Source organism: Dipteris shenzhenensis, chromosome 14 (assembly GCF_047967505.1).
Source record: "Dipteris shenzhenensis isolate YYH24624 ecotype China chromosome 14, Dip_SZ_1.0, whole genome shotgun sequence".
NCBI classification, from domain to species: Eukaryota; Viridiplantae; Streptophyta; class Polypodiopsida; order Gleicheniales; family Dipteridaceae; genus Dipteris; species Dipteris shenzhenensis.
The window spans coordinates 31,934,942-31,953,824 of record NC_141609.1 but is presented as its reverse complement, the minus strand read 5'-3'; the positions used below and the strand labels follow the sequence as shown (position 1 = coordinate 31,953,824).

Genomic DNA, 18,883 nt, shown 5'->3' with positions numbered 1-18,883 from the left:
AAACCCCTTATCTTTTGGAATTCATTAATTTCCTTCAGCTTAAGGACAGCCTCCCTATAGTTCGTTATGTACTGAACTAGAGTGCTTTTACCCATTGTGCAATTGTCCCAAGCCTCCCATGCTCTTTCTAATTCATTTTCCATTAAAAGCTCTTTTAAGAAGGCTTGTTCAAACTCAGTCCAATACCTAGGAATTCTATCATTTTCTTTGAGGCTCGTCCACCATTTATAGGCCTTGTTTCCAAGGGAAAGACTTGCTTCCACAACTTGATTTTCAGGAGGGGTATTCTTGAGTCGATGGAAGTCTTGCCATTTTTGCAAGAACGTATTAATCACATCTTTATTACGCTCCTTTTCTTCCCCATTGAAAATTGGCGGTTTCAAGTCCTTAAGAATGTTAGAGGTAGGTGGACCTCTCAACTTGATTAGGAGGAGTTGATGGTTTTTCCATAGGAGTTACAAATTGAGAATCGGATAATTTGGTTATGGCTTCAGTTAGGATTTTCAATGTATGACTAGTAGTTCCTGACTGTGTCTCCAGGTTTGTTCGAGTTTCAAGTTTAGTGAATTTCGTATACAGAATTTCATAATCACCGTAGTCTCTGTCCTCCATGTCCATTTCCACGTTATCCTCTTGAGTTTCTTTATGTACTTCCTCATGTATTTCCTCTTCCATAACCATCTTTCCATTTCTAGCTCTTTCCTCACTCTCCCTAACCATTTCGTCCCTTTCTAGAGTTTCCATTTCAAATGTAAAATTTTTCCTGGAGATATAAAGCAAAAAGCTTTTTAATAGAGAGTAATATGCAATGCCCACTTCCCTAGTGTTTGTTCGAGGCTTTGGATTTGCTTTTGAAGGCACTGCGTCCTTTTACTTCACAAGCGATCTTTGCTTTCGATCCCGCTTTTTCCCAAACTTCCACGTTTTGAACTCCTTGTCATCACGAACTTTGCTGTCTTCTTGAAATCAGTGAGACTAAAATGATTTGAGGTGCCTTGAAAGATACTCTTAGCAAGAGGGGGGAAAGAAAGGGCTTTAAGAGTTTTGGATTGGAGAGGGGTATAAGGAGGACGCTGATGTGGCATTTTTCAAATGTCTAAAGACCGGTGACATGTCCTTTGTATTTGGCTTGTGAAGTTCACACAAGTGGTGCACAAATGGAACGCTCCCTTTCCACAAATCTGTTTTGCAAAGGAGCATGACTTTGGAGTAGGGCTCCTAGCCCCGCCTTCCTACTGTTGCGCCACCTCCTTTAGCCCTCAACTACCTACCCCACCACTAGTCTACCTCCCGCCTACTGTTTAGCAGTAGCTGCTATATCTACCTATGTAAACAATACAACAAGATTGCACCAAGGCCAATAAAGGCCATCGAAATTCTGTGCCAGGGGTACACAGGCCCCCGGGACTGTGACTGAACAGAAAATCCCCCCCCGAACTGCAACCGGAGGTCAAGATGATGCCCCAGGGTCCCACGTGAGCTGCTGCCTCCACTCCACCAGCAAACTGTAGAAAAAGAAACTCAGAGATCAGGGTTAAAAAAGAAAAGACCAGCATGACGACACGGAGCTATGTTAAGGCTCTCAAAAGTGCAATGCAAGTGTACATGGCAGGAACACCCCCAAAGAATACCTCCGAGGTATTGACCCACCTCAGCAAAATTTGCTTGGCCTTGATTGAAAAGGTCGATAGCCTCGAGACCACTAATGTGGCATTAATGGCAGAAAAGACGCATATTGACAAGACCCTGAATGAAATCAAGAAGCAAGGGAGACATATGCAAGAAGAATGGCGGAAGGAGAAAGGGACGAAGGATGAATGGGAAAAGGAGAAAGAGGCATGGGAAGATGAGAAGGTCAACCTCAAGGACAAAATGCAGGCCATGGGGACAGAATTACAGCAATTGAGAGAAATGCAGGGGGTACTAGAAGGTACGTGCAAAGCAATGGAAGAGATGAGAGCCGAGAAGGAGATGCTTAAGAAGGAGATAGCAGCGCTACAGACAACCATACAAGGGAAGCATGCTGAGTTCACATAGCAAATCACTAAAGGTAACGGAGACATACTAGAATGGAAGAATGTGGTTAAGAAGGGTACGGCAGCCCCCAAGAAAGAGATCATCTCTGAAGCCCTGGAGGAAGAGAAAAGGAGGAGCAGCAAGGCCTTGAATGTCCTGGTTAGAGGCCTAACAGTTGGAGACACCCCTATGTCCGATGCTATGACCTTGTCCACCAAAATGGGAGTCAGCCTCACATGCGAGACAGCATGGAGGGTTGGTAAAGCTGAAGCTCCAACAAGACCACTCGTAATGAAATTACGAATAGCTATCGACAGGTCCACTCTCATGAGCATGAGGGCAACCCTGAAAGGGACCATAATATTTTTGGATGATGATCTCATGCTGTTGCAGCAGGAGCATTGGAGAGAAGGGATGGTACGGGTTATGGCAGCAAGAGAGGCAGGGAAATGGGCTGCCTACAGAGATGGCAAAGTGATTATTCGAGAAAGAGTTGACAGAGGTGACAAGGGAGAAGGGGAGAAAGGGCAGAAAGAAGAGGGTGAACTATGACGGTGCCAGAGCCGGGAGAAGAGTGCACAAAACAAGCTGAGTATGGCTGTATGGAACTGTAATGGCACACTTTGGTCCCCAACCCAAGTGGCTTCTCGGAGACATACATAGGTAGAGACATCATCTTCTACATTGAGACACATGACAGCCCAGAGAGAGGGCTGCCCACAGTGACAGGATACACCTGGGAGTCTGCTCATAGGAAAGAAATGAGGAGAGATAGTGGGGTACGAGGCTTTGGAGGTGTAGCTGTCCTTTTCAAAACACACTTGAGGCCACTCATATCTGTGGTACGGAGAGAGGAACATGCACGTCACATGTGGATACGAGTGCAGCCACTAGATGCCCGACCTATTTTCATTGTAGTATGCTATTTCCCTCCGCACATGTCATCATATGCCCATGATGTCACTACAGAGGGGTACAGCCCTTATGAGAGGATACATGAGGATATCATAGAGTTCTCCAGACAAGGAGACACCCTCCTTCTGGGGGATTTCAATGCAAGGACAAGGGATAGGCTAGTGGGCTTACTTGACTTCACATATGAGAGAGATATCCACATGATGCCAGAGTTAGATGCAGTAGAACTTGGGATTCAGAGACTCTCTGCAGATACTTCGCATGTGACAGCATATGGGCGACACTTGCTTGAGTTGGGAGTTGTCCACAACCTCATCATCTACAATGGCCTTCAGAGATGGCCATCATTTGAGGGATTCGCATGCTTCCCACATGGAGGTGGGACTAGCACAGTGGACTACCTACTTGGCCCACTGGTAGTAGAACTTGGGATTCAGAGACTCTCTGCAGATACTTCGCATGTGACAGCATACGGGCAACACTTGCTTGAGTTGGGAGCTGTCCACGACCTCATCATCTACAATGGCCTTCAAAGATGGCCATCATATGAGGGATTCACATGCTTCCCACATGGAGGTGGGACTAGCACAGTGGACTACCTACTAGGCCCACTGGCTTTTGTCTCACGGATAAATGACCTCACCATACCCCCCCCCCACTTGGAGCTGACCACTCATATCTAGCCTTCAATGTTCTTGTTACTACACCAGGCACAGGGACCACCGCTACGCGTACCTAGATCCACTTTGACCGTGCTCTTGATCCAGTGTATGTGTGCCACTTAGCCAAAGAGCTTCTGGCCTTATTGGAGGTGGGACTAGCACAGTGGACTACCTACTAGGCCCACTGGCTTTCGTCTCACGGATAAATGACCTCACCATACCCCCCCCCACTTGGAGCTGAGCACTCATATCTGGCCTTCAATGTTCTTGTTACTACACCAGGCACAGGGAGAGTTCCTACCGCTACGCGTACCTAGATCCACTTTGACCGTGCTCTTGATCCAGTGTATGTGTGCCACTTAGCCAGAGAGCTTATGGCCTTATTGGAGGCTGATCTAGACCTCGCCCATGCCTCAGCTACCCTTGTCACCGTGATACAGGATGCTGCCACCAGATCCTTTCCTACGACCCAATCTTCATGGGTATGAGATGGGAAGATGCCTCAGAACCCCTGGTTTGATGATGAGTGCAGAGAGATGTGAGCCCACTCACACGGGAGCGAGCCTTGGGTCAATTGACGCCACACGAAGCACACAGGATATTTCGGTGGTTGACACGCCGCAAGAGACGAGCCTTCCTCACACATAGGATGGATGAGATCATCATATCATTTTGCGGAGGAGACCCAACCATTGGGTGGGGATTCCTCGCGGAGGGAAAGCCACCCATCGCCATCACCGATCCGTGCATGTGGCACACCTATGCATGCTCCTCATATGATGTCCCAAGGCAGACACTGCCAGACATGTCCACTATGCCCAGGCCCACTACTTGGCAGCACTCTACTCTAGACCACATTTTTACTATGAGGGCTATCATTGAGGAGGCGAGGTCCAGACATCAGAAAGTCTACACATGCTTCATAGACTTTCGAAAGGCCTTCGACACTGTTCCACAATCCCGCATGATCAGGAGACCACAGGAGATGCAGATCCCAGAGATACTGATTTGGGGTGTGATGAGCTTATATGAGTCAGTCAGAGGCAGGGTCCCCGTACCCCAGGCGGCCTATCAGAGTGGGTCGAGAGCACCATTGGGATGAAGCAGGGCTTCCCTCTCTCACCGACTCTTTTTGGACTCTACATTGATGAGATCACATCTTTCATAGATCGCATAGGTGGTGAGGGCTCATCACTAGGGGATCTCCTCATACAGATACTGTTAGATGCTGATGATATAGTCCTCATATTTTCTTCAGCGAAGGGACTACAAAGAGATTTAGAGGCCTTAGAGGTGTTTTGCAAAGAGAGAGATCTGACGGTCAACCTTGGGAAAACTAAGGTTATGATCTTCAACACCTCACAAGCCGTGACTAACCGACTCACTTTCACCTATCATGGTGAACTTATGGAGATAGTGCAATCATACACATATCTGGGAGCAGTCTTCACAGGACCCATCTTCATGATGGAACATGCAGCCCAACTCACACGAGGGCGTAGTGCTTTGGCTAGACTAGAGCGGCAGTGTCTCCAGGTGCACTTCCAGGATCCACCAACAAACGGCTGGCTTTTCGACACACTAGTGCGACCGACTGTCATGTATGCAACACCTTTCTGGGGGTGCGATCTTCCGAGAAGAGATTGGAGGAGCTTCGAGCGGCTACAGGTGACGATGGGATCCAGGATGATCCGATGTAAGCCCTTAGTTCCACATGAGATAGTACAGGCAGAGTTCACCATGACATCTCTCCAAGTTGATGCCACCTTTCAGACAGTGACTTTCATCCACAGGGTGTGGGACTTACCCCATTGGAGACTTCCGAGATTGGCCCTAGAGTCATCCAGACGACTTGCAAAGAGCGGGGCAGACACATGGTATGCACGCATATCTACATGGCTTGCCAGGCACGGTATCCAGATGGATAGGCTTCCCCCCTTTCAGTACAGCATGGATGCACCTCCTGAGTTGATCCTGCATGATGAGATCAACCGTATTATATGATTAGACCTCCTCCAGCTTCACACATCCCGGACTTGGGGGGAGGACCAGGAACTCCCCACCAAGACCCAGTTCTATCGCGACCACTTTCTACGAGTATCGAGGAGGGATTCATTATTAGACCCCAATATCTCGAGGATAGAGGAGTATCTCATGCACTGAGGATTGCCATTGGTCAGATGCAAGTTTCATCCTATCAGCTGAGGATTGAGGCAGGGAGAGCAGCGGGTATACCTAGAAAGCAACGGATCTGCATGCTATGTACACTGGGGGCGGTTGAGACAGAGGAGCATTTCCTTTGTGTTTGCCCAGCCTACTATGAGATTCGAGGATGCTATCACTGTCTCTACCTAGAGGGGAATGGCTTCGGTCCTTTGTCACGACTGATCCATTTCCTTGACCAGGTCTATATCGGACTCTATCTGATGGAGATGTGGTGACATAGGGAGGTGCTTCTATGACAAATCAGAGAGTAGCAGGGGTTAGTCAGACCACTACAGGACATAGAGGGTGACCGGACACAGCAACACATCACAGACTTCTATACATTTGAGTCAGCCCCTAGACATAGTGGAGTGGAGGAAGAGGAGCTAGCCGATATGAAAGCAGTCTGGATGAGCAGCTGGCACAGTACCGCCAAGAGAGGGATGCAGAGGCCACATGTGCGACAGAGAGCCCCCAGAGTACACTCTATTGAGGTCCGACCTATCACAGCTTTCCTCAGAGGAGATCAAAAGAGACGAGGGATCACTCTAGACATAGCCCAAAGAGTCTAGAGAGAGAGGAGACTGCACCCCCCGCCACAGCTTGACAGACGCAAATACGAGATATTTTCACAACCCACCAGAGAGCCGTCACTATACCAAGCTTCAGTTTCGTCCCAGCGCCTGGATAGATTGATTGATATGATATGATTATGATTATGATTCTATTGGCATAGATTAGTACTCAGCAAGGGTCCTAGCGTACCCTTTGCTTCAACCCATTGAGGCTTGTATGAGTTCGCTTTTCTGTGCGCTTTGTCCCATAGGTCCGCGAGGTCTCCTGTGGATGTTAATATATATTTCTTTATTTTCTTTCTTTCTCTCGTAAAGTGCCATAACAGCCCATACTCTTGATCATAGCCCAAGTCCCGTAGATGCCGAATGAGGCGGGCTCTAGGAATTGTGTCAAAGGCTTTGCGGAAATCCAGGAAGGAACAATAAACCCTCTGTCTCTGTGCCCTCGCCTCCTCAATAATACATCTGAGCATGAGAATGTGATCCATGGTCCCATAACCATGTCAGGTCCATAAGCTCTAAGCCCCCGCATCTCTGTGAATCAATTGACCTCAGAATCGAGCACTGATGCATAAATCTTGGACATAACATGCCCAATCATAACGGTCTTGTAGTTCCCCAGGTTCATGAGATCCCATGGCTTGTGGATGGGTGCGATAGTGTTAAGGGCCCAAGTGCGTGGGAAGCCAAGGCAAACAGCTTCATTAAAGAGCTTTGCTAAGATCAGGGCGAGGATGCTAATTCCATATGGAATGAATTGAGTGCATAGCCCCTCATGATCTTTCGCTCGGCCATTATGAAGCTTCATCACAACGTCCTTAACACCCCCCTTAGTGAAGAGTGTACAAGAAGTAAGACGAGGTATGTGTGAAAGGTTAGGAGCAAGCTGATCCCGGAAGTCATATAACGTGCATGCATAGTCATACCAAACTTTAGTATCGGTGATAGGTGAGGGAGACCGTCTTTCTAGGAATCTCCGCCAAAAGTCTTTGGAGTTGTTGCTAAATAAAGTGTTCAATGTGTCAGTCTCCTCTCGGACATCTCACGCAAAGGGTGAGGTATCGGGGGGGAAGTAACATATTGCTATGAGTAGATCCTGGCTGTCCATATGTCGAATCCGGATCCAGAGAAACCTAAAGTGTGGGTCTCTCTTCTCTATTGAGATGGCCCCCAAAAGAGAAGACATTTAGAGAACCGCTACTCCACCGTCTCATCTCTGTATGCCGCCTCCCAAGTATAGGCACTAACCATTGGTAGAGGACACTCTGGACTCTGATGTGTCTCTGTGTAAAAGACTATGTCATGACTTGTATATGAATTCGAGAAACTCCCTGATTCCGACCGTAAAGTACCATTATAGTTCCAGATGGTAAAAGATAGGGTCTTGGATGTCTAAGTCCCATAGACCCTGCCCCCCTATGTGGGAGAGGGACCCTGTGCATGACGGGAGCCGGTAAGGAGTCACCCATCTCATACTACCGCCCATTTCCCATCCTTTCGGGCCTGTAAACCCACCTCTGGGAACATCTATGGAGGTCTTACAAGACAAGACAAACTTCATTGTTTTTTTTGCTCTTCTTGCAAAGTGGACTCTCTGTTAATATTTAGAGGGAGGTTCCTGGTGCGGATCCCCAATGCGCACGATGCCTTGCAATGATAGAGTCAATGTAGCATTGCATATTTGTTGCATCGTTGCATACTTGATTGGCAAGATGAGTAGAGGTACCTTTTTTATCACCTAGGATCCATTGCTTGGTTCACACAATCAAGAGACCTCCATTTTGTTTTTCCAATAAAATTTTTTGCCCATTAAAAACTTGAAAATAATACAAAGAGGCAACTACACATGAGCCACTGAGAAGCTAGTGTATGCTCTCTGAGGATGTAAATGTAGGTTTGTTGAAGCTGTTTCCCAAAACAATTGAAGGTAAGGGATTGGAGGCCTATCACAATGTTCAACACATGTTATAAAATAGTTGCTAAGGATCTAGTGTGTAGAATCAGGGTAATCTGCATGAAGGTAGTGGATAGGGACCAAAATGGTTTTATTAAAGATAGAGATATATTTGAAAACATTTTGAATGTTTCCTCAACTGTTGCAACCACTGGGAAAATTGGTGTTTTGATTTTGATTAGGCACATGGTAGAGTGAGATGGGATTTTCTCTTAGTAATATTGGAAAAAGATGGTGGGGGCACTCTTTGGGAATGTAGCAAGCGTGATCATTGCATCAATCTGTTGTCGAGTTTGTTGTGTCACTGGCTGTGGATCTTGTGCTCACCCCTACTGGTCCATATGATTTGGCTGGAAAACTCTATGTTCATGCTTTGGGTAGAGTCTGGGGTTGTGTGCCCTAACCCCTCCTCTATGTCCTGAGCAAGCGCTCTCTGTCTTTGATAATCTCATGGATAAAGGTAGTATGGCATCTTTGATCTAGGTAAGAGATAAAGCTAGAGAGGTGCCTGAAACCATCTCTAAATAGACACTGATGATGACCTTAAATCTCATAGTATATAGGGCACTTGAAAGTGAAGTGCTCCGTCGACTCGGTGTCATGGCAATCACACAAGGTGCATATGCGGCTCTCCTGAGGTATGCCCTTAAATCTCTGAATAGACACTGATGATGACCTTAAATCTCATAGTATACAGGGCACTTGAAAGTCAAATGCTCCGTTGACTCGGTCTCATGGCAATCACACAAGGTGCATATGCGGCTCTCCCGAGGTATGCCCTTAGCTACTTCGCTCTCGATGAGACTTGGAACTGTACGATCGATATCCTCAATTAGTGTGAAAGGTGGATCCGGGTATATCTTGGTGGATCAATGAAGTTCTCCTTTGAAATCCATAGACATTGATCCCAGTAGAAGCTGAGCCTCACAGGAAGCTCACCAGGGAGCCAGCCCGGTCCTGAATGTGTGTAGCTATAGGAGGTCCTTTCGAATGACATGGTTGACCTCGTGATACTGAAGGAGCCTCAAGAAAAGGGAGTAATCTATCCATGTGGAGTCCCAAACTCTTAAACCACCTGCATGTGTGTGCATACCAACATCTCTAATCATCCTCAGTTACTAGGGTCATGGAGGAAGACAGGGCTAGCCATGATAGCCTATGTTGTTCTCAGGTGCAAGCGCCATACACACTAACTTGGTAAAGGTATGTGATGAAATGTTGTAGTGGAGATGCACCAAACTTGGCCAAAACAATCTGATGTGGGACCGATGGCTTGCAAGAGATCATCCAAGAGAGCAAGAGGACCTATAGATGCTCTACTTGAGCCCAATCTTCCTTTGATAAATTAGGCCCAAGGTTGCCATACATACCCCTTGGGCGGAAGGAATAGAAAAGAAAAAAAGACTTGGTCTAGGGATCTTGGAAGTGAGAGTGGAAGTATTGTCACTCTAGTCGGGCAAGTGAGAGAAAGAAAGAAAGAAAGAAATTTTATTAAAGGTCCACGGAAGGCCATACATGGCCTATGGGACACAAAATCATCCGAAAGGAAAATACATCATTAACGATGCGCCAACTAGGTGGCCTCATCGTAATACAGCTAAGATGCCAAAATTGGCTACAAAAATCCTAGATACAAAATGAAATGAAATAGAGTACCAAAAATGCCTACATACAAAATGTAAAATATGAAATATGAGGAACATCGTCTTCCCTAAGGGGTCTGTGATCCAAAGAAATGATGGAAGTCATGGCCATCGACCATGCCTCCTGCCATGAGTGTGAAGATCTGGAGAGAGAGAGAGAGAGGGGGGGGGGGGAGAGCGGGGAGAAGCAGGGAAAGACATTTGAAGTTCAATTGTCTAGTATTGCACTCGCATCCCTATTCGTACATGTGCAACAGGCTTCATACTGCACGATCTGCAAAACAAGGTCTAGCGTAGACAGTATCATGGTATAAAGACCATTTATTTGAGGTAGAGAAACTAACTCACAATCTCTAACTTTCACAAAAATGTGAAAAACAGTTGATTTCTTGCTGCAAGGTGCGTAATTTGCCTGCATGTGTGTGTGTGTGTGTGTGTGTGTGGAGCGATGTGTGTGTGCGTGTGACATAGTAGGTGTGTGTGTGTGTGTGTTTGGATGTTTGGATGCTCCTCATCTCAGATGTCTCCATTCCTCCTTTTCTTTCACTGGGCTCGTTTTTGGGTACTATGGACTATTTGGACACAGAGATTACATTCTAGGATGGGACAACAGTTTCCTCAGGCATATGCTTTCTTCAGAATGTCCCTCAAGCAATCTCTATATGTGATAGTTATGCTGCGAGGGACCTGGATGCTACTAGCCTTGAAGTGTTTTCTGACTGTTTTTGAGTTCTTCCATTAGGCTCTCTTTTGGAGTCTAATGTCATGTACATTGATCTCATGTTAATAATATAGTTACTGGTTTCACAAAAAAAAAGTGTGTGTGTGTGTGTGTGTGAGGAGCGATGGTGATCTCACCCTCAGCCTCTCCCTCGCCCGTCTCTGTACCTTGCCCGCAGCCTGCTGTTGCTGCTCTGCCTACTGTTGCTGCTCCGCCTGCATCCGTACCACCTCTGTCAGCCCCTGTACACCCTCCGTCTGCATTGTACCAGGCCCACTGCTGCCCATACCTTCTACGCAGCAGCCTCTGCACAGGCCGCCTCCATCCGTACTATTCTTTCCTATCCCCTCGACATTCTCGTTTGCTTCTGCCCCTTCCTTTGCCCTTGTGTAGGTCGTACCTGCTATACAGTCGTCCGTACAGGCCCTCTGTACAGCTTTTTGCTTCTCTCCTCATGCCAGGTTCTATACAGTCTCTTCCTGCTATCTCTTCCTCCCCTCTTCCTGCTCCTCTGACAGATGGCTCTTTCGTTTTCTCTGCTTCAGCCCCCCCTTTTGCCTCTACTCCTCCTGCATGTGTCTTCTTTCGGCGGAGGTGGTTTGCCTCCCTCCACTTTGGTTAAATCGACAAAGCTGGATATCGCGGATGGTCCTTTGTCTTCCCTCCAGCTGAACTTTCTTTGCCATATGTGTTTTGCTTCTGTCACAGATGTTCCTTCATCGGGTTCACCGCTTGTTTGTTCTTTGGACTCTGCCCTACTGGTTTCCGGTCTTTGACAGGCTCAGCAATTTGAGGTCTTTCTCTACTTTATGGGCAAGGTTTTATCTGCAGCTCAACTTCGTCGTTGGGCTGAAGTTGCAGTGGGTCAGGATTGCTTTTCCTCCTTTGTCTTTTTGGGCAAGGGTTTTTATTGTGCCCACTGCTCTTCGACTGATGTAGTGGAGCGACTTGTCAGTCGTGCTGGTATTCATGGGGCTGGTTTCTTTGCTTATGTGATGCCCTAGGATCCGCTTTTTGATCCGTCTGCCTTTTTTCTGACTCACTGTCCGGTTTGGATTACCCTCAAAGCGTTGCCTCTGCCTCTTCTTCAGCATCTTCCTACTCTTGCAGCGCTTTTGGGGAGGCCTCTACATGTTTCGAGACGAGTTTTTCCAGGCCACCCGGGATGTTCGCCTTTGTATTCTATGGGATATGATGCAGCCTGTGCCCTCTACTCTGGATCTTGATTTGGGATTGGCCCATCCGATGTGCATCAAGCTGCATTTTGCCTCTTTTCCTACAGCATGTTATCGGTGCCGGCAGGTTGGTCATTTTGCTCGTGCTTGCCCTTCTGCTTCCATGACCGCTCCTTTTGTTCCTTCTTCAACTGTGCAGTTTACTCTTCCTTCTCCTCCGGTTTTTGCTACAGCTTTATTGGATAAGCCTTCTTTTACCATTCCGAAGCATTATTGGAGGAAGGTAGAAAAATCACAAGCCAATCTTTCTCTCGCTGAAGAAGTTCAGGATCCGACTCTCGTTGAGCATCATCAATCTCCTTCTCCTTAGGATATGGATGTGCCTCTTGTAGAGGGGATCATATAGAATGCTGCACATGCTTTTTCTCAAGTTGATCCTCAGAGTGAAGCTGAAATGTCTTGCTTTATCAGATGCAGCTCTTTCGTCTAAGGATACAAATGTTGATCTAGTTCCTTTGCCTCTGATCCCTATGCCAGAGTCTTCTTCTGTTCGGGATGCAGATGTGCCCTTTTCTCTGGATTCTTTTCATCCCATGTTACAATAGGTTTTTGACCCTGTGATTTAGAAATTTCGAGTGCCGGGCTATATTAAGAAGAATCACAAGGGCAAAAAACAGCTTGTTTTTATTGATGGTGTGGTTTCTACATTGCATCAGTTTTTACAAAGCAATAATGTGAAGCTAGAGGATGTTGTGTTTGATCCTCCTCCAGCTTGATATGTAACTTTTTACTTGGCTGCCTCATGACTTTTGCTATGAGGCTTTACTTGTAAACTTTTTCCTTGTACTTATTTGTGGGTTTTTACCTCTTTTGGGGTTTCCCACACAGAAATATAAGATTTCACCCAAAAAAAAAAAAGAAGTGTGTGTGGAGCGGATGTGGATTTGGGTTTGGCTCAGCCTTTTTGGACTTGTCTGCAATTTTCTTCTTTTCCAAATGCTTGCTATAAATGCAAACAACTGGGTCATTTTGCATGGGACTGCACTTCTACTCCAGCTCTAGGTAACTTAGTTCCTTCTCCAGCAGGTTTTGCTTCTTCTGGGATACAGGTAATCAAGCAATCTTCCAAACCAGTTAAGATATGGAAGCGGGTTAAAGATTTTTCAGCGCCAGATTGTTCTCAGGTTAATCCCTTTGTTGTTAAAGAAGCTCGGGATCAGTCTATTATTGAGCATACTCAGCATACTTCTCTTCAGGATATGGAGTTACATGTTGAAGAGGGGCTTAAACAGGATGATGCACATGGTACATCTCAAGCTGATGTACAAGGTGAAGCTGTAATGCTGTGTCATGATTTATCAGCTACAGCTCCTATGTCAGAGTGTGTAGATGTTACTCAAGTCCCTATGCTTTGTGATGTTGGATCCTCCTCCAAATGATGTGTAACTTTTATCTTGGTAGCCTCATGAGTTTTTCGCTCTGAGGCTTGCTTGTAAATTTGATCTTTGTACTCAATACTGGGTTTTCACCTCATTTGAGGTTTCCCACAAAGAAATATAAGATTTCACTTAAAAAAGTGTGTGTGTGTGTGTGTGTGTGTGTGTGTGTGTGTGTGTGTGTGTGTGTGTGTGTGAGAGAGAGAGAGAGAGAGAGAGAGGCCCGTAGGCACATTGCTCCTGCTTTATGTCATCGGTGTCTGATTTCTCAGGAGACTGTGCCTCATTTATTCTGGCATTGCCCGTCTTCTCGTCAGTTTCTGGATTCTCTTCGACAGAGGCTACGAGTGAGATTCCCGACTGTTCTCTTCGGGAAAATTTTGTGGCTCTTTGGTTTTCATCCATAGCGACCGGAGTTTCATCTTTTCTTTGTTTGGGCTCGCTATTGGACACTTTGGACTTTATGGACAGACCACAATTGTAACGTCTTTAGTGATCTCAATTTTTCTTTGTTTGCTTTCTTTAGGCGTTCTCTGCAGCAATCTTCCTTTGATTGCTTGCAGACTCGCCAGATAGATTAGGATGTATATTTGACTTATACTGAGATCTTCAATTGATGTATTTTCTAGCACCTCTTTTCTGAGTTGACTATTCTTGTAATATAATCAATCAAAGATTTCACTTTAAAAATAAATTAAAAGGGTGTGTCTGTGTGTGTGTGTGTGTGTGCGTGTGTGTACACCAGAGGTTAAAAGACGCTGTCCTGATCTCGCTTCAGACGCCAGCATGGATTTAGAGGCCCAATATGTCTTCGACACTCTCAAGGATGACTTCCTTCAATCTCGCCAGGATTGGAGCAAGCCTGTTCCCCAGGTTACCTATAAATTGCAGCTACCATCCTTGGTGCAGCCACTTAAGAAGCTTGCCCACACTGCAGTCATTATCTTTTTTCCGGGAAAGATACCATCTGCCAATGATGTTGCGCAATGGATTCAGTCCATCCTCGGAGGCTCTTTTGTGGAGGGAGTGTACTTTGCCTCTCGTGGGTTTTATGAAGTTCACCTCACCGATGCTTTGCAGAAACAGCGTGTGCTTGAATTTTCTCCTTTGTTTTATGGCCGGCAAATGGTGCATGCTATGCCATGGTCCCCTAACAAGGACTATCAAAGTCTCATTCGGCATCATTGTCCTGTTTGGGTGGAGGTGGTTAATTTCCCAGACTATATGCGAGAGGAACTGCCCGGATTGGCTGCTGCACTGGGCCAAGTTATCTGCCCTCCTCGCCCTGCTGGGAATCGTAATAGATTCTGTATATTGTGGGACACAGATACCCCTACTCTCCCCTCCATTGCAGTGGAGGTTGAAGGTTTGCCAATGGGGCAAAAGTACTTTGAATTGAAATGGGGAATTTTCGCAGGCGCTTGTTTTTCCTGCCATAAGTACGGGCATCTGGCCTCTGAATGCCCTACCGTCTTGCATCCTCCTCCAGCCACTGCCATACCTCCTCCAATGGTTCAGCCAGCTCGCAAGCAAGAGACTATTGGGTCTAAGAATCAGGATAAAAATGCCTCTAAAGCTGGAAAAGTGGCTTCACAAATCCCAGCCATATTCAAAGCCAAGGACAAAGGTAAAGAGAAAGAGAAGGCTCCTGATATTGATGGCTTTTTACAGCCCAAGCGGGTTCTCAGGCAAAGACCCCTTCAATCTCGTCACTGGGATGCATCTACTCCTACTCCAGGCCAAGCCTCTACCTCAGCCACTCCCTCGCCCTTACTCAATTGGGTTGGAGTCCTTAAAAAACATATTCCTGTCTGTGAATCTGAGGAAGGGCTATCTTTTGACCCAGGAAAGGAAGGGCTGCAGCCCATGATGGCAGATGATTAGCACTCTTTGGTTGTACATTCTTGGCCCTTTCCTTGTATATATCCTCATGCCTGATAAACTTCTCTGTGTTACTTTTAATGTACAGGGTCTCTGCAATCCCTCTAAGTGGAGATTAGTGTGGAATTATGTTCTAACCAGGCAGCCAGACATTCTCTGTTTGCAAGAACATAACCAGCATTCTATGGCAGGCCTAGTTGGCCATTTTGGGGGTTATGATATTCACTATGCAGGCACTAAGCTTTTCTCGGGTCTATGCATATTGGTCAGACATGAGCTGCAGCCCCAGCTTGCCTTTAATGACTGTGATGGCAGATGGATGGTGATTCAATGTGATGTCAATGGTGATATTTGGGAATTTGCCTCGGTTTATGCTTCACAAACTTCTGCCTCCAGAGCCTCCATGTGGCATGCTATTGCTTCTTACCCATGGCGATCTTGTGCTCTTCTTGGTGGTGACTTTAATAACTCTCCCATGTCTTCTGACAATACTACTCAAAGATCTCATATGATCCCTTATGAAAAGCAATCATGGGAAGAATTACTCACCACGACACATGCGCAAGATTTATGGACAGCCATGCACACTGGAATTGGGGGCTACACCTACCATCATAATGCCTTTACTAACTACTGGGCTCGCCTAGATAGATGGTATTTACTGCAGGCTCAGCAATATACAGATTTCTGCCTTCATATTGAGATTGATCATTCCCTTGGTCTCTCTGACCATGCTCCTTTATGCCTGCACATTCAGTTTGGTCAGCCCTGGGATGACATGCCCTTGCATTCCATTCGGATGAAACATATCAATAAAGGCTATCTCCAGCATGCACATTTTCAACAATTGATCCGACATGCCATAATTCCCCTCGCAGCACATATCCATTATGACAGTAATTTTGCATGGCAACGCCTTGTGGACAGGCTTCAGCATGCCATACATGAATATGGGAGTCATTTTATGCTTGATTGGAGAGCTAAAGTTCGGCATGCTAAAGCAGCGGTTCAATCTTTGACTGTACTTTTTCAGATGCAGCCCCTTTCTTCCCAACAAATGGACACTCTCGCTCAGTCAAAAGCTCTTTTGCAAGCTAATGACCGACGTAAATTGGCCAAGTGGCAGGTTCGAGCAAGGATGACTCAATTTTTGGATAAAGGATGCTCCTCTAAATCCTTTTTTCAAGGGTTACATGCTTTCAGGAGAAAGACATCTTGCCTCAGAGTCCGCAAACGGGATGGGGAATGGACTCGGTCTTTCTCAGAGCTTCAACATGAATGCTTTTCTTATTTTCAGAAGCTATTTGCACCCCCTGATACTCCTTCTTTGCAAGAATTACAAGCTCGGGAGATTCTTTTGCATCAAGTGCATCCCATTATCAACCCACAGGAAGCTCTCAAACTGGATATGCCTTTCACTGATAAGGAGCTTGATGATGCCTTGTCTCATCTTAGCCCTGGTAAGGCTCCGGGGTATGATGGTCTCACAGTGGAGTTTTTCTTACACTTTTGGGAGGATCTTAAAGGTGTCATCCTACAAATGATTAATAACTCTTGGCACGCAGGAGTACTCCCCTCCTCATGGAAGCATGGCATAGTTAAACTCATTCCCAAGAGGAAATTGTGTGAGCATCTTATGGATTGGAGGCCCATCACATTGATGCCCGTTATTTACAAACTCTTTGCTAAAATGCTAGTGCACCGCCTTCATCAAGTGCTCTATGAGGGCTTGCATCCTTTGCAATATGGTTTCGTCCCTCGGAGGCAGATTCATGATAATATTGGCAATGCTCTCATGGCTATTGAATATGCAAAATATTCTGAACAGGATGTTTTTATTATGCAAGTGGACTTTGCCAAAGCTTTTGACACGGTCAACTGGGACTTTATCTCACAAACAATGGCTAAGATGGGCTTCGGGCCAAAAATGGCTAATGTCATCTACTGTTTATATGCTGGCTCTACAGCCCAATGCATCCTTGGAAATCATCTTTCGCAATCTTGGTCCTTGGGTCGTTCGGTCCGGCAAGGATGTCCACTCAGTGCCCTGTTGTATGCCATTGCCACTCACCCACTTCTCTCATATTTGGATCATCTTACCGCACAAGGTCTTCTCACTGGTCTTCAGATTCCTGGAGCCCCTTCCTTTATTGCTCAGGCCTATGCAGATGATTCTTTTTTTATGCAACATAATTCTCCACAGCAGTTGAAGACTATTATGGACACTCTTTCTTCATATGGCCTGGCTGCTGGCATGAATGTTAATTTCGATAAATCTAGCCTCATACCGTTGCATTCATATGATTGGCATACTCTTCTATGGCCTGGGCACATTATGCAGCCCTGTGATGTGGTCCGCCTTCTTGGTTACCCTATTGGCTGGCACATCACTAGGAAACAACAGTTAAAATGGATTTTTGATAAGCTTCATGCCAAACTCCATTATTGGAAGCTCTCCACTTGGCCACTCCATGTTAGGCTCCGGATTGTCCAGTCGATTATTATGGCTTATGTTCAGTATTATTTGCCTTTGATGCACTGGACTTCTCAAGACATTTCTGCCTTTATGTCTCATGCCATGGAACTGTTATGGAAAACAAAGTCTTCTGCTAAAGCTCTAAGACTTATGAGGATGACAAAAGTCTGTTCCCCAAGGATGCACGGTGGATTGAATGTGCTGAATATTGCGCACCATGTCTTGGCCAGGAAAATTCCTCTTCTACTCACCTTTTTTCGTCAGAAGCAGCCATGGACTCATATGCTTGCAACCATGTGCACGTCCTTACGTACTACTGCACATGGTGCCTGGCTCACTGATTTTTGGGAGGTTATTTTGGGCAGATTTGTAGGCTCTATCCCGGGTTGCCCCTTTGCTACTTCACTTATTAGCGATTGGCAACAGGTCCTTTCGCATGCTCATTGGGCCCCTTCCGTTTTATCTCATGCCAATTCCCTTCGGCAAGAAAGTATTTATTGGAGTGCTGCTTTTGATCCTCCATTGGCCCTCCAAGAGCCGATTCGGGCATATAATCTCAGCAAATTGGGGATCAGGTGTATAAATGACGTTGTTGATGCTACTGGGCACATGCTTTCCTTCCCTCAAGCCATGGCTTCTTATCCACTAGCCATGCATCACAGGTTTATTTGGGGAAAAATTGCTGAATTACTGCAGCCTTTTCTTCCCATCCCTCCTTTATCTAACAGGGACCGATTACATGATTGGCAGTTACACCCGGTGGGCTCAAATTCTCGTCCTGTTCCTCTTCCTAACCTAACGGTCAGCACGACATACTCTCTCCTCCAGCCGTCACCATGGATTCACTTACATGCTAATTCTCTTTGGCATATGGCAAAATCGCTTGCTTGGTGGCGAAAGAATCTCCGCAATTTATGGAGAAGCAAATTGCCTCTCAAGCAAAAGCTTTTCCTATGGCGTTGTCTTACAGGAACCTTATCCGTGGGGGTCACTCTGGCTCAACGAAGGATTGCATCTGCTTCCTGTCTTCGATGCATGGCCCCTTCTGAAACGGTGTCTCATTTGTTTTGGATGTGTTCCAGCACTAAGACCTTCTTATGCAAAATTTCCATGTCGCTTCGCCTTCGTTTCCCTAACTCACCTTTTGGGAAACATTTTTGGCTTTTTGGCAGACTTCCTGCAACCCTGGTCCATTACTCCTTATTTTTGAACTGGGTCAGATAT

At 46.1% G+C, this 18,883-nt stretch overlaps 1 protein-coding gene across 1 annotated transcript in view; it reads left to right on the top strand.

The window, feature by feature from the left end:
* The window catches only part of LOC147894483 (uncharacterized), a 214,759-nt gene that overhangs the window by 50,270 nt on the left and 145,606 nt on the right, over window positions 1–18,883 (top strand). The window contains exon 7 of the mRNA XM_087385319.1: window positions 4,635–4,669. Within this exon, the coding sequence (XP_087241445.1) occupies window positions 4,635–4,669 (35 nt within the window). The remainder of the gene's footprint in view (window positions 1–4,634; window positions 4,670–18,883) is intronic.